This window comes from Mustela nivalis (assembly GCF_964662115.1).
Source record: "Mustela nivalis genome assembly, chromosome: 2".
In the NCBI taxonomy this organism is placed as follows: Eukaryota; Metazoa; Chordata; class Mammalia; order Carnivora; family Mustelidae; genus Mustela; species Mustela nivalis.
In genome coordinates, this window is record NC_139021.1 from 175,173,222 (window position 1) to 175,189,276 (window position 16,055).

The following is a 16,055-nucleotide window of genomic DNA, read 5'->3' on the forward strand; positions in this document are numbered from 1 at the left end:
AAAGTATTAAAAAAAAAAAAAAAAAAAACAGACTTTACCTGCCCCTCAAGATAAAGAGGATATTTTAACAGTGAGTAAGAAAGTAGCTACCTTTTCCAAAACAAATTCATGTTAAAAGCATCTTGAAAATGGTGAGACCTGTGTTTCCAGCTTTATGAAAATGAACTGGTACCTATTAAAAACTCTCGTAAGTACATAGTTAAAACTTGGGAAATGAAATCCAAAAATGACTTTCAGTAAGTTTTGAACCCATTTTTTTTTTTTAACCAGTAAAAATGCCACACTTGCAATTGAGCAAGAACAAGGTACTGATGGTGAGAAAGATGGAAATTTATTATAAAGATTTCAACAAACACTTTTGAAGACTAGTAGATGAAGTGGAAAATGAGCATTGTTTCTTGGTTAAGCACAGTTATTTGGATCCACAGATGGTAATGAAGTGGCTTTTTAAGCTACAATAGCCGTTAAAACCCAGCATTAGAATAAACTTACCTTAGAATCAGAAATTAAGTAATTTTTATCACAAAATGTTAAAACTAGAGGTTTCAAAAATAATAAGCACTTTTAATTGTACAGCTCTCACTAAAAGAAAGTTTTAGAAAGAGCAAAGGTATTTTTTTTTTTACAATACACACAAAAGATACTTTAAACGTTTTCACTTTTTTTTTTTTTTTTTTTTGCCTTATGTGTATCAGTATAGTACATAAACATTAACTTAAAAATACACGTCTATATGCACATGCCGGGGTGGTGCTCTACACACACTCAGGTTTGGACAGCGCTGTTTCCTGCCACTGCTTACATCCTTAGAATAAACTTCTCCAATCTCCCCGGATATGAACTATATTGTCTTCTCATTTTTGTAACTTATTCTTAAACTTTTAGTCCAACTGGAATTTCTCTTGGTGAATGGTCTGATGGGAATAAATTTCTCTACTGAAACCAGCACCTTTATTGAGTAATCCGTCATGGTCGGAATTATTTCAAAAAGCCACCTTTAATGCACTCTAAATTCTTAGAAGCATCTGAGTTTAGTTTTAATACTATTTTCAATTGAGTGGTCTATTTTTGTATGAGTGTAAAAATTTAATTGCACTTTAAAGAAAAAAAAATTTTTTTTGGTACAGCAAGTTCCCTCCCCTTTCAATGAAGATCCTCCTATTTTCATGTTATACTTCCATATGAATTTTTAACTTGTATTAAAAATAAATACTCTTTGGCATTTGATTTTGCATCGAATATACATATTAACTCAAGAACTGACGTATTTACAACGGTCAAAAAGTTCCTATTATCAAGTGCTTACAAGCCCGTGCTGCTCTGCTTTCCTTCCAGCCCATCCCTAAGGAAACCACGGCCTTGTTAATTTTGTCAAAGTTAACAAAGATTTTTTAATCTTCCTTTTCTTTAGCTTTACTACTCATGAATCATTCTGACTTAAGCCAACGTCACTTCTGAGATTCACCCACGATGTGCAAAGCTCTACACTACACTCACTGCTCTCCAGAATTCCACACAGAGACTCACTTACTAATTATACTGTGGATGGGCATTGGGCTCTCTTCTTATTACAAACACCACCACCGCACTATTCCTGTGGGTTTCCTGGGTGTATACACCTACACAGGAGTTTCTCTGAACGTAAATCCTTGCCTGTACGATATATCTGTGGTCAACTTAACTAGTTAATACTGTTTTCCAAAGTGGTAGCACTATCTTACACGCCAACAGCAGCAGATGAAAAAGACCCTGCTGTCATCTCTCTAATTGTTGGTATTTTCTGTTTTTTGTCTGTTTGTTTTTTGTGTTTTTTTTTGGGTGGCTGACAATTTGATGGCCAGAAAATGATACTTATGGAATAATTTCCTGATGACTAATCAAGTTAGACATGTTTTCAGGCTTGGTCACTTCTGTTTCTTCTTCTATGAATGTCTGCATCTTTGCCATTTCTCTTTTTGTTACTGGTTTATATGCAGATAGCTCGCTAACAAGTTAGGTATACTGTGAACATCTGTATCATATTCCACTTTGGGCTCATTTTTTCACTCTGAAATGTTCAGTCAACAGAAGTACTGTCAATGTAGCCAAATTATTCATTTTTCAGTGGTTTGCACATCCTCCTTTGTTTATAAAATCCTTCCCTTCCCCAAAGTCATAAAAATATTCTTCTATACTGTCTTCTAAAAGTTCTATAGTTTTAATTTTACTGTGTGAACCTTTAATCCACCCGGGATTGCTTTTTGTGCCTGATGCAAGGCAAGGTCCAGTTCACATTTTCCCTTTGTGAAAAATTACCAAGGCCCCGTTTATTAAATAATCCATCCTTCTCCCTGGGGTCTGCCATGACTGCCCTGTTAAAAATTAAGTTCTCGTATTAATTTGGGTCAGTTTCTGAGCAATCTGTCCCTGTCTATTCATCTACTCATAATCTCTATCCCAATTCCACATTGTTTTAATCACTACATTTTAAAGTTTTTGTTGTTGCTTCTTTAGATGTCTGAGTAATGGTTTCTGTTTTTTTTTTTTCATTTTAGAGTAAGCTTTAAAATCTGGTTGTGCTAGTTCCCCCTCACTCTTCATTCTTTTTTAATAATGTTTTGAATATCCTTAACCCTTTGCTCTTCCATTTACATTTTGGGATCAGCTTGTCAAGTATCACAGTGAAAACCATTGGGACTTTTTGTTGGAATTGCAGTAATCTATTAGCCAATTTGGACAAAGAGTTGAGACCAAGATAATCTTCTCCATCATAGTCCTTTAGATCAATAGAAGTATTTTTTTTAAAATCACCATTTGTCATTAATAGGCTTACACAGCTCTTAAGATTTATTCTTACATACTCTATATTGTTTTGTTCCTACTATAAATTTTTAATTATATTTAAATTGTGGATGGGCGCCTGGGTGGTTCAGTGGGTTAAGCCGCTGCCTTCAACTCAGATCATGATCTCAGGGTCCTGGGATCGAGCCCCACATTGGGCTCTCTGCTCAGCAGGGGGCCTGCTTCCCTTCCTCTCTCTCTGCCTGCCTCTCTGCCTACTTTTTATCTCTGTCAAATAAATAAATAAAATATTAAAAAAAAAATAAATTGTGGAGACATGAGAGCTTGTAGCTGGATGCATAGAGATGTAACTGACATCTGCATATTGATTTTGTTCCAGCAACCTTGATAAGCTCTTAAGTCTTTTAATTTGCCTTGTCGACTCTTTGGATTTTCACAATCTGATCATACTTTAGTCCATTAACAGATGAGTCACACTGACTGATTTTCTAATATTAACCAATTTACATCCTGGGATAAATCCAATTTGGTCATCATTCCTTGTACTTTAAATGCAATGTTAGATTTGGTTTGCAAAAAACGCTTATTTTCTCATTGGGAAGTGCAGGGAGATTTTCTGTATCTCCATCAGGTCTCATTTATTAGTTATGCTATTTAAATCTTCATGCCCTTCATGGTCATGATTTTGTCTTCACGATCTATTAATTAATCAGGGAGGTATGTTTAAGATGCCCATTATATTGGTAGATTACCTTATTTCTCTTTATAGTTGTGGCCATTTTTTTAAATATATGTTTTGAAGTATATTATTAGTCACTTAAGGTGCATAATTAAGAAATTTAGAATTGTTCTATTCCTCTTGCCAATGAAACCCATTGCCCGAGGAAGAAGCTCTATCATGAGTAATCTAGGGCGGAAAGAGGGCTTAATATGGGGAGACTAAGGTTGAGAAAAATAACCTTACCCAAGAACACACAACTCAGTAAAGCTAAGACAGACTTTTGCTCTCAGATTATCTGTAAGGTATTTCTCTACGAAACCATGTTCTTTGAAATTCAAAATGTTTTAGAATTTCAGATTATGAAGACATAAGCCAACAGAGAAAATAAATTAAACACATATTAACATACTCAAAAGAACTGACTCTAGTAGAAAAGTTCAATGTTCAGTTAAAAAAGAAAATCTGCTAAGGGAAGGGAGAGGATTTAAATAACTCCCTACATGGCTGAAACAAAGAAAAAGCTGAAGGAGGAAACTGTCAGGTGATTTCAATGCAGAGAAAGAGAAAAGACAGTCACGGAATCCTGCTGTGTGCAGTAATCAAAAAGAAGGTACCAGTACAACACAGCTTGGGTTTTAAAAAAAGAGGAGGATGACAACTGGCATTCCGAGAACACTGTAGGAAGGACACTTGAAAAGAGAAAGCAAAGCAAAGCGGAAAGGAACTAAAATTGCAAAGTGAGATTTCATAAAACCTAGGAAATAATATTAATTTCATAGCAAGAAAAAAGGGTTATTTTTTAAAAGCATGGTATCATCAATGCAAAAAACCACAAGTCAGAAACTTCTGATAAAGGTCCATAATGTGCCAGTGTTTAAAGAAGAAAAATGACATATATATGTACATATGTATAGATACTGCATACATATGCAGCCTAGGTAACTCAATGTATATAATTAACTATACACGCCCTTTTTTTCCAATCACTGGTACAAAGGTCAAGATGGACACTCACCCTGCCAGCTGATTAACCAGCTGACAGAACAGACAATGTGCTAAGTGTGGTTATTATTTAGGAGGCATTATGAATATACTGTAAGGGAAATCGTATGTTCGTATTTTAACAAAGTTACAGTGAACCAAGTATCAACATAACAAGCCAAGGACATCTGTACAAGATTTATTTTCATTAACCACAATGTTTTTGAGTGATGGTATACACCCTAATACAGAAGGAGTGAATCCAAATCCATCAAGAGTTAAAGGTCAGAGCCAAAGTCAGTGGCTTTAATCCCCCATCAAGAAGAGTTTCATCCACCATTTTTTCTTGGATTGGGAAGAGCTGGTGTACATAACACCCTGTTCTAAGCTCCACCATGCTTTCCAACAAATAAGCACCACCAGGGACTAGACTTCATTGCTTCATCCTTGCTCTGGCTGTGCTGGTGGGTGGCAAGAGCCTCTTGTCTGCATTCGACCTCCCATTTACTCATAAGCATTCCTGTTTCCAGCCATAGCTCCCACAACTTCACATCTGAGCAATTTCTCCTGCATTGCATGGTCATAATATTGACAAACAGAGCTAATGAGAGCAATTAAATTGCCATCTGTTTAACAAAACATACCCTTCTGAGGGAACATCCACAGTCTTACTGCATTTAGTACATCGTCGCCACATTGAAATGACATGTTAGAATCAATACAAAATATTTATTTTTTTCTAAACCACAAAATTTACCCCAGAGCCACACTATAAGTTTCCTAGAATTTTAAACCATTAACATTTTTCTAAGCAACACAGTCCAACCAGAAATGAAGATAATTTTCGACCAGAGGGAGTACAACATGTACTGAGGTCCTGTTAGAACATACCTCTGAGGAGGATTTTCTCTAATTCTCCCACACCCACACCATCAACATCAGCAGAAATAGTATATGTACTTGTGCCACTCAGCTCTGGAAAGAAGTTCAAAATAGGGTGTTGGCCAGGGGAGGAGGGAAAGTGTCAGTGACTTAGTTCATCAAAACTAAGGGGACAAAACAGATCGTTACCCTTGAAAAAATCAGGGGTCCTTTCATCAATTCTGGTGGCCAGAAACTGGGGCAAATTTCCATAGCGTAATGAAAGTAACAAGAAAGCCATTTCTCCAAGAACTCCTATTTTAACTTCTGATAAACATGAACTTTATCTTACGCAATCTTACTGAAAACTGCAACCACAATTGAAAAGGTCCTATTAACCTATTCTAGGTGTCAGTCAAGGGATTCACATTCTGATCTTACATTTTAAAGTCCCCTTAAGAGGCCTAGACCTGGAGTAAAGTAAACATAATACTGTGAAGCACAATGAGACGCCGTAAAGAAAATCAGCTCAAAACATCCAAACTGACTGGATACCTAACGTACGTTTTTTGTTTTGCTTCTTAGTTTTAAAATACTTTATTATCTCAGATTAGTGTATAGTCATAAAACAATGTTCAGTTATTTTCAATAATAGCTGCTTATTAAACAACTGAATTTCAGCTCAAGGGCAATGCTTCTATAATAATCATGGAAATAATTAACTGCCATAAAACAGAAAAAACACAGAGGAAAATATAGCCAGTCTCAGTAAGAAAAGAAGACAAAATCTGGAAGGGTTACTCTGGAGATTAAACAGGCTTATTTAAATACTATGATACAAGTGCTCCTGCTCACTTTATGCTGCAGAAACCAATCGTGTTTGCTAGATCACCATGACCTTTGCCAGTACGTGTGCACAGACCACCACTCTGAAGTTCTCCTTTTGTGCTGAAAAACATTCAAGTCCCTTGTTCGGTCATTACAGAATATTGCAAGGCGATGCATGTGCAAACTCTTCCTGAGGAATTCTTCTTGTGTGCAAATTTGCAACCCGACAGAAAGCACGGCGTCTGTAGCCAGGGGAGTGGCAGCTCTATGAGGCTGCGGCACCAGAGATGCACACAGCAGGTACGCCATGGGCGCCCACCCTCCTGCCGGCTCACTTACCACTGTTTCCCTCCGATACCCCAAAGAAAGGGAGAGGAACTGCCTCAATCTTGTAAAAGGGACAGAAAAAAAAAAAAAAAGTAACTTTCCCACAAAATTTAATAACGCACAACTCATGCATCCAGGTTTGAGTTTCTTCTAAATCTACCTAAGAACTACTAGATTAAGAGTCACACTCTATGAGGTTTGGCTTTCCGCCCCACAGAAAACAAAGCAGTAGCTCCTGTCAGGTAAGGGTACAGCTGTGACCACAGAGACCAGGAGAGGACACTGTTACTGAAGCACAAGGCCAACTCTGAAAGTAAGTACCGTCTCTCAAAACCATCATCATTTACTTTGACAGGTCATTATTCCAAGGTGACCAAGCTGGCTTTCTTCTGGAGAGTCTGGTTTCAGGCTGCACACACACACCAGTCAGGCTCGCCGAATCAACTACGTGTAGCCTAATGAGACAATCAATGTACAATTTTCTGTCCTCAGTGATTTGGGCCCCACAAAAGCCAGGACTTAACTGGGATGGAAAAACTAGATACAGTACTGGCAAGAAGAATACAAGTAAACATGAGAGGAAAATACTTTCTGGCTGACCATGCTTAGTCAATACAAAATGGAGAGCAAATCTTATTTCCTCTCATGTTGCAAACTCGGAATTTTGCTAAGAAACCCAATTAAATAAGCAAGGTCAATTTCTACATAAAGAAATAGGGTTTTCATCCCGCAATGTGCCTCAAGGGGCCAAGATAACGAGTAGCAACCAGGTCACATGCGCTAGGAAGATGAGTATTTTCTTTCTACAGTGTCTTCCCATTCATGGATCTGTAGTACCAAGCCCTGGCCCACTGTGAGCTGCAGCCGCTGTGCAAATATTCAAAGAAACTAAATTTTGCAAACTTTGCCCACTTTTTGTTAACATAATAATAATAATAATAATAAGACAATATAAAATATTTCTCCATTAACTTAATAATGCAAAAGCATCCAAAGATTTTAATGCCAATTAACATCATAATACAATGCTTTTATAGAGAAAGTTCCATTGTTGACCGAAGAATACTCTCCCAGAAAAAGCATTTGGGCACATTATTAGGATAATGAAGAATTCATCCACATTTAAAGAAACACCCCAATTTTATTCCTTTCAGAAGTATTATTAAAACCACTCAGGAGAGACGTCAGTCGCAGGTGTTCTAATTATAAGCCCGCAGCAAGCATGCCATGGCATAAAGTAAAATTTGGACTTCATGATAGAGTGGAGTTCTTCCTGGACACCACAATGTTGCTGGGGTACCAAATCAACCTGCACAGGGCACAGTTAAGAGCCTGTGTATATCCTTACAGTAATTCAGTGTTTACCAATACAATCTAACATGCTCACAGAGTTAAACGAGTCTGGGTCAAAGTCCTCTGCAAAATCCACCAACTCTCGTTGATAAGTACTTAAAAAATCTGACAATCTCTACATTTACTTCTCCGATCAGTAATTTTGCCACCAGAGGACTTCTATCAGATGACTTCCTTGCTTCTATCATCACACTCCAAACTCTCCCATCCAGCCGAGAAAAGACAGACTGAATTGACAAAGGCAACTCTACGAGAAACCTGACAATCAGAATTGTGACACTATCCCTGATACATCTTGTTTTGCCCCAAGTTCTCTGAAGAGGTAAACAGTAGCACGACATAGCCAAACAGAGTTGAGAATAGGCTCAAGCAAAATTGAGAAGAAAAATATTTTCACCTGCCACATCTATTTTTCTTTGCCTTCCAGAAACAACTAGAATAAGCTTTCGAGTCTTTTGTAAGAACCTAAACAGCACTGTGGGTGTAGGGAAAAAAAAAAAAAAAAAAAAAAATATATATATATATATATAGCTGTGCCACAGCTGGAAGGAAGCTTGAAACAGCAATGCTACTTCTCTAGTATACTTGAATATAATGCTAAAAAAGATGCAGACGGCAAACTTTGTTTTTCAAAGTACCTATCTCACCCATTTAAAATGAAATGGATCCAGAAGCCCACACCATTTATTATATTTGGATTGAATAACTGTATCTGCTTCCTAGAGCATCACAGTAACTAGCTGTTACCACTGGAAATTTCTCCACGATACTAAAAAGGGAGCTTTAGTGCTGACGAGCAGTGCATTCCTACACTAGCATCCTGCCAGTCCTCCAGCAGCTGGTGAAATCATGTGATGTGACAGAGGGAATGGATATGTTCTACAGAGTTGGTCCCCAACATGAACATGAATATGCCACAGTGAGGCAGGGGGAGATCCGACCAGTGAGCAACACGCTTCTACTTTCCCACTTATTAAGCATCCTGCTACAAAGTCACACCTGACACCTTAGTGGGGGAGTCTGTGATACCATAAACCTTTTCACGAAGCATTTGTGAGTTGAACACCATGGTCACAGAGTTGCAAAGTGCACAAAGCTCAAGGCACAGAGTAGAAAAAAGTTGTGAACTAGTGAGGGGGAAAGTTATGGCAGAAGCCAAGTTAGCGGTTCCCTTTAACGAGACTTTCTAATGCTAAACAAAGACCAACTCTTTTTAAAGGGGTTGTTTCTTTTGGTAATGGGCAAAAAACACTGTACTGTAATGATCTGCTTGATTTTAAAGCAAGAGATTCTGATGTGCAAAGCCAATGTGCTGAAGTGCCAAGTCCATGAATGAACAAAACAAGTGCTTAAAAAAAAAAAGATTCTCTGTTCTTGTATTTTTGGAGGAAGCTGCTGATGTTGGCTGCTGGATTTCCCTTAGCAATAGTCGCTTTTCAAGATGCTTGTTCCTCACAGAATCTGTAGATAAACTCATTAAAAGATTGTCCCATTTCAAAATCATCCCCAAGTCTAGCAGCAACTGTTTTTTGTTTTTGTTAGTTTTTTTGTTTTTTTTTAAAATTACAAACCAAAGAAAGAAGTCCAACATCCTCTTCCAAGAACAACTTTGTGACAGAGCTCCTGAGTGTCTGCAGGCCCCCCGCTGTGCTCCGAATACAGTCTCTGCAGCTCCAGTGTGTCCTCTTTTCGGGAAGGAAAGTACATTCAATACATTCACTATCTGTACCCTCTGGAACTTGCACATGCTGACGAGCTGTCTAGAAAAAAAACATTGCAACGGAAAAAAGTATGAATAGCAAATAGCATCTGATAATGGTAAGAATCTATTTAATATGTTTTTCTCGCCCCTCTTGCAATCCCCAAAAGGAGGTTAAAAAAAAAAAAATTATATATATATATATATATATAAACAAGCTGATTGAAGTGAAAGGGGCTGTATGATCAGGGATCTGGGAGGCCCCTGACAACTGCTGGAAACCACGGCCACCAACTAGACTCCAGAGCCGCCGCAGCTTGCTCTACAGTCTGGCCTTGACCACACAGAGTGCCTCCTGGAGAACACCATTTCCTTAGATTCCCCACACCGCCCCCACCAGGAGCTGCCTGGCATAACGAAGCCATCAGAAATGGTAAGGAACATTGTTACTTACTATAAGCCAACTCATCCCCAGCTCTCTTCCGGGACTGGTCACCTCTGGGGATAAGAAAAGAAGAAGGAATCAACAGAACACGCAGACATCTTCATACACCAAAAGAGGAGAAATGAAGGGACGGAACCCATAACAGAAGGAAAGCAGGTATTTCAGTTCTAACAGCATAGCTTAAAACAGACATTAAACCTGAATATTCTTAGCTAAGAGGTGCTGCCTTTTATTTTTTATTTTTTAAAAGATTTTATTTGTTTACCTGACAAAGAGAGACAGCAAGAGAGGAACATAAGCAGGGGGATAGGGAGAAGCAGGTTTCCTGCTGAGCAGGGACCCTGGGATCATGACCTGACCCAAAACCAGAGGCTTAATGACTGGGCCAGCCAGGCACCCCAGGGGCTGCCTTTTAAATACAGAAAGCTATTAAATGCAGGAAGGGTTAGCCATAAAAATGGTTTATACTGGGTTCTAGGAATAGGTTCAGACTAAAAATGTCTTTGAAGATAAACTTGGATTCTGCTACCAACATAGTTAGTGACCTGGCTTATACTAGGACAAACTTCAAATATGAATCCAAAATGTTCCCTCAAAATGCACCCCCCTTTTTAAGTAGGCTCCATATCCAGCGGGGAGCCCAACATGGGGCCTGAACTCACGACCCTGAGATCAGATGTTGGATGCTCCATCTTCTAAGCCACCCAGGCAACCCTCCCCGCAGAAAGCCTTACTGTAAGACCAAACTCTGCTTAAGGCTTTCGTGAAAAATCTAAGAATTTTTATTTTTAAGATTTTTATTTATTTGTTTGAGAAGAGAGTTGAAAGATCAGAGGGAGAAGAAGCAGCAGACTCACCACTAAGCAGGGAGCCCAATGCGGGGCTCAATCCCAGGACCCTGAGATCATGACCTGAACTGAAGGCAGCCACTTCAATGAGCCACCCAGGTACCCGCACCATCTCAGAATCTTAATGTATACGAATACCCTTCCCGCAGGTAGAAGAACACAAACCTTGACATATATTAAGCAGTTCTTCTCCTCCACCTATAGAAGTTCTAGTTCCACTTTACAAATAAGGAAATAGAAGTCCTGACTAGGTCCTGTGCTGCCTATATATCCTAGTTTTATCTTTCCAGTTTCTCAGACAATAATCCAGACAAATAACTAAACTGCTCAAGTAATGAGTAAGAACAATGGATTTGCTAGCTTTCTCTTGCCCGGTCCCTCAGTATCATCTACACAGTTCATCTCCTCTTTCCCAAAACACTTTTGGCTCTACCCCGCACTGTCCTTGGTCACTGTTTCTTCTCCGTGTATATATTCTACACCGTTGAGGACAGCAAACATACCAGTCCTGTGACTTAAAATACTATCCATACGCCAATGACTCCCAGATTTCTGTCTCCAGCTGTCATTTCTTCCCTACACTTCAGACTTGTAAGTCCAACTGTTTCCTCACCACTGACACTTAGATGATGGTTAAATACTGCCAGTATACCATGGCCAGTGACTCCACTCCATCCCTATTCCTTCTTTAGTCCTCGTCAATAAATGGCACTACTAGCCACTCAACTACTCAGACCAAAATCCTAGCTCATTCCTGATTTCTTTCTTCCTCTCCCTCTGGAGCACTCTTTGGCAAAACATAATCCAAAATCAAACACTTCCCATCAACTCCATGGCTACACTCCCAACCCACGCCACTATTATCTCTCCCCTACTCAATCTGCAAGAGTCTTATTATTAGCCCAGGCCAGAGCCAGAGCAATCTTATGTAAAAGCATAAATTAGATTATTTCAGTGGCTTTCCATTACAGTTAAGAATCCATTCAAATTCATTTTCCCAGTCCTATGAGACATGGCTCTTGCCTACCTCTCCACCGCCCACTGTATGTCAGCCATGCTGGTTCTCCTTCTTCCCTGGGACCTGCCAGCACTTTGGTACTTGACGTCTTCCCTGCTGGTAGCACTCGTGCCACCAGTTAGCCATGTGCCTGTCTCTTTATCACCTACGGCCTCACTGCAATGTCTGGCCCTGCGAAGACATTTCATGTCCCAGTTAGCTGGACCAGCCCTTCACACATGCCCTGGTCACTCCCTCACTCTTTAGCCCATGCTCTGTCTCAATTTCTTCACAGCGCTTTTTATTATTTGAAACAATTTGCTTACGTGTTTGTTATTTATCTCCCAACATTAGAACATCATAAGCTCCATAAAAACAGGAATTTGTGGGCGCCTGGGTGGCTCAGTGGGTTAAGCCGCTGCCTTCGGCTCAGGTCATGATCTCAGGGTCCTGGGATCGAGGCCCACGTTGGGCTCTCTGCTCAGCAGGGAGCCTGTTTCCCTCTCTCTCTCTCTCTGCCTGCCTCTCAATCTACTTGTGATTTCTCTCTGTCAAATAAATAAATAAAATCTTTAAAAAAAAAAAAACCCAGGAATTTGTTTACCTAGTACCTAAGAACAGTATCTAGCAAAAAAATAAGTATTTGCTGAATTAACAAATCAGTGAATAATTGATAAATGGCCTCTAGAGACAGACTATGAAGATGACAGCCCAAGTGATTATTTCGTGCTTCAGAGTGATCTTCTAGATTAGCAGTTTCCCAGGACAGAAACCTCTTGCTGGGTGAGGTGAGGAGTCTCAATGACCGGGCAGGAAGAGAAGACACCAAATGGCCTCTGAGGGTTCGTCTCTAGGCTGGGCATTTAGAGAAAACCATGCACCACATTTAGCATGTATTAGCCTTAGACAGCCTACAGAGCTCACAACACCTGTGTCCTAATGCCACTTTTTAAACACCTCCTGTTAACACTGTGCCTACAAAGCCAGTTGGTAACCTGTATTATTAACTACACTTATATATTATCTTCTGTGAGTTCCATCACAGTAACATTCACCAAATATTCTAAATAAGTTAATGCTGATCAAAAAGGAAGACATAGGATTTTCTATCCAGAACCTCAACTTCTATAGATAACTTTCATTCCCACCCCTGAAAGGTTAAATAAAAACTGAACATGCAAAATTAATAGGAGAAAAATATAGCTGTGAAAACAGAAGTCACAGAGAGATAATGTAGATGTGATCTACTCAAGAGGCTGCCAAAGACATCACCTAACGCCCCAAGTCTAGAAAGCTATGGTTGTCCTCAAAACCAGACCCTTGTTACTAGATGAAAAAGTGCCAATTCCAGAGTGACCCTCTCAACTGAAAAGATCAACAATACTCCTACAAGGTACCATTTTGTTCCAGAAATCCAAGTAACAATTACTCTGCAAAATACTTGCCTTTAAAAGCTATTTACTACAAGCTTTGAAGAGGCTCAACAGGCCGGCTCGAAAGAGAAGGTTCCATCTGAGGGCATGCATGTTAGAAGTTCCCAAACAAGCTTTCCTCCATAATGTAATAGACACCAACCTGCCCTCTCCCACCCTCCAATAATCAATTCTATTACACAGATAACTGATAAAAACAAAATGCTGTTTTTAGCTTATATGTTAATTCTAGCTTACAAATAAGTCTATTTCCATGTATCTAAAGATGCTGCACATAAACTCCAGCTCAAATGAGAAACACCCATTAACTGTAGTCGAGGATATATTTGACAATATTCACATCATTTCAAAACACTTCGAAGATATTCTGTGCCATCTACATCAAAGCTGGGTGCTGCCTTTCAGGACCAATCCACGCAAACAGAACATAGTCCTAAATGAAAAAATAGTTCACAAAGCTGAACAGGAATCATGTGACTGATTAGGAATAAACCATAAAATGACTGCTCAATCAGAACAGCCAGTAACAGAATTCTTGTTAAATAGCCCGTATTATATTTTCAAGGTTTTCTGCACCCATGGACACCATTTTTTCCAAAACAATCCTAGTCAAATAATGGTCAAAGGCAGCATTGAGTCTGGCAGGGCAGAATGTGGAAGGCCCATACACAAGAGCTGGAAGCATAGACAGACTTGCTCTCAACTGCTAAGTATAGAACGTGTGCCCATCCTTTCCGACAGGTGTGGGCCAGCTCAGCAATGGACTGCAGGAAGTCCGAGAATGTCAGGTTAGGCAAGACCTACAATGTGCAAAGTACCCAACAGGATAATCTGTTCTCATATTAATGTATAGTATGTTGTTAATTCTAGAAATGGCCCAATCTGGTTTGTGCAACAGAACAGGTTAATCACATCACCTCTTGAAATACGAACTTTAAATGCAGCCCTGCACCCCAGTGTCTTCTTTTAGTTCCAAAATAAGGGTTAGGAAAATGTCTCTGGATATGTTTACATAGTTCTACACACTGTTGTGGAAGGTGAGTTCAAGGTGTTCAGAGAAATCCACAAGAGCTACCTTCATCCATTGCTTCATAGAAATGAAATTTTTCAGAAGCCTGTTTATTTTTTAAAGGCATCAATAAACTCACCCCTAAAATTAAAAGTAACCATTTAAATAAAAACATTAATAAAAGCATAGATGTCAATATTATGGTAAACCTAGAGAAAACAATAAAAGGTAGACTCAGATTATTTTGTATTTACTTAAGAAAAAACTTTTAACTGCGATTCAAAACCCATAACCCATAAAGATATAACCTGATAAAATTACACAAAAATAAAAAACTTCTGCATGACTTAAAATAAAACAAAAAAACACTATAAGCAAAGTCATAGACAAATTGCGAAAACTAACAGACTTTTACCTCAGGCAGAGAGTCAATCTCTTCAATATAAAAATAGCTCCTAGAATTCAAGGAAAAAAGGCTAACGAATAGAAAAGTGAGCAAAGGACATAAACAGGCCATATACAGGAAAAGAAATACAAACCTGATAATATTCTCAGCTTCATTCTTAGTAAGAGAAATGCCAATTAAAACAATCTGAGTAATTATTTTTCACCTGCCAGACCAGTGAAAATCCAAAGCCATGGCAAGGCCATGAAGAAGAGGAACTTTCCAAACTATGCTGGTGGATATGCAAAATGGCACGAACCGCCTATGAAGGGCAATTTGGTGATATTAATCAAAGTTACAACCGCATTTACTCTTGACCCAGCAATCCCACTTATGGGAATTTACTCTCCAGATAAACTGGCAACAGGTACATAATTATGCATGTACAAGGGTACTCATCACAGCATTTTCTGTCACGGCAAGAACTGGAAATAAGTCCAGCTGCCATCCACAAGGGACTAGTTACACAAGTTCTATCTACACGACAGAAGGGATAAGAAAGGAGTAAAAGTAAGAATACATGCTGTGTTTGCCTGTATCTGTATATTAAAAGAAACACTGAAAGGAATCATAAGGAACTAATAAAACAGTCACCTAAAGGGGTAGGAATAGATGGGGAGACAAGTAGGAGCAAAACTTCTCAATGTGTACTCCCTGTATTGTTCTGACTTTTGAACCACATGAATATAATAGCTCTTTAAAAATAAGTAAGCAAAATTACTATGGCATTAAACAGGCTCATTCTCTATATGAAAATAATACCACTATTAGAGATATGGTAATTAATGTCAGAAAACACCTGACCACTGGACTTGAAGGAGAAAAATTACCTGCCAACATTCCAGCATTTTCTATGACCTTGCTTTCCCTTAACTTGACCCAAGAAAGTCAGGTCTACGAGACCTACCTACACAGCTTCCAGGAGCCTTTCTTTTGTGAGCTGCCAGTGAGTGAGCCAATGACCCGTGGATTACTCAGTGCCCCCGCATCCACAGGAATACAGATGGCACCAGGACGAAACATGAATAAACAGCAATGCGTAAGGCTGCAAAGAACAGATTTTCTGCTTTCTTTCCTAACCTATGCTGAGACCAGAGACAGTAAAAACAATCTTGGTCAAGACTGGTTATCTGAGATTTAGCTTGGCCTCAGAAACTATAAAAGAGGAATGTCCATCCCCAGCCCTAGTCAGAAAAGCGAGTCAAAATTCAACCTACTATTTGTGATCACAACTATACCTCAGGGAGGAACCAATGTGTCTTAACTTTCCATAACTTTCTTCCTTTAATGTCAGGAATTAAATAAGAGAAGATATAGAAAAGAGTAA

The 16,055-nt window shown here is 39.0% G+C and overlaps 1 protein-coding gene across 1 annotated transcript in view; it reads right to left on the bottom strand.

Annotated features, from left to right (window-relative positions):
- Nucleotides 1–4,666: 4,666 nt before the first annotated feature.
- Nucleotides 4,667–16,055, bottom strand: part of CACUL1 (CDK2 associated cullin domain 1) — a 70,017-nt gene continuing 58,628 nt past the window's right edge. Inside the window, exons 8-9 of the mRNA XM_082720268.1 lie at nt 10,006–10,049; nt 4,667–9,612 (exon numbers count right to left, since the gene is read on the bottom strand). Of these exons, the coding sequence (XP_082576394.1) occupies nt 9,572–9,612; nt 10,006–10,049 (85 nt within the window). The 3' untranslated portion in view covers nt 4,667–9,571. The remainder of the gene's footprint in view (nt 9,613–10,005; nt 10,050–16,055) is intronic.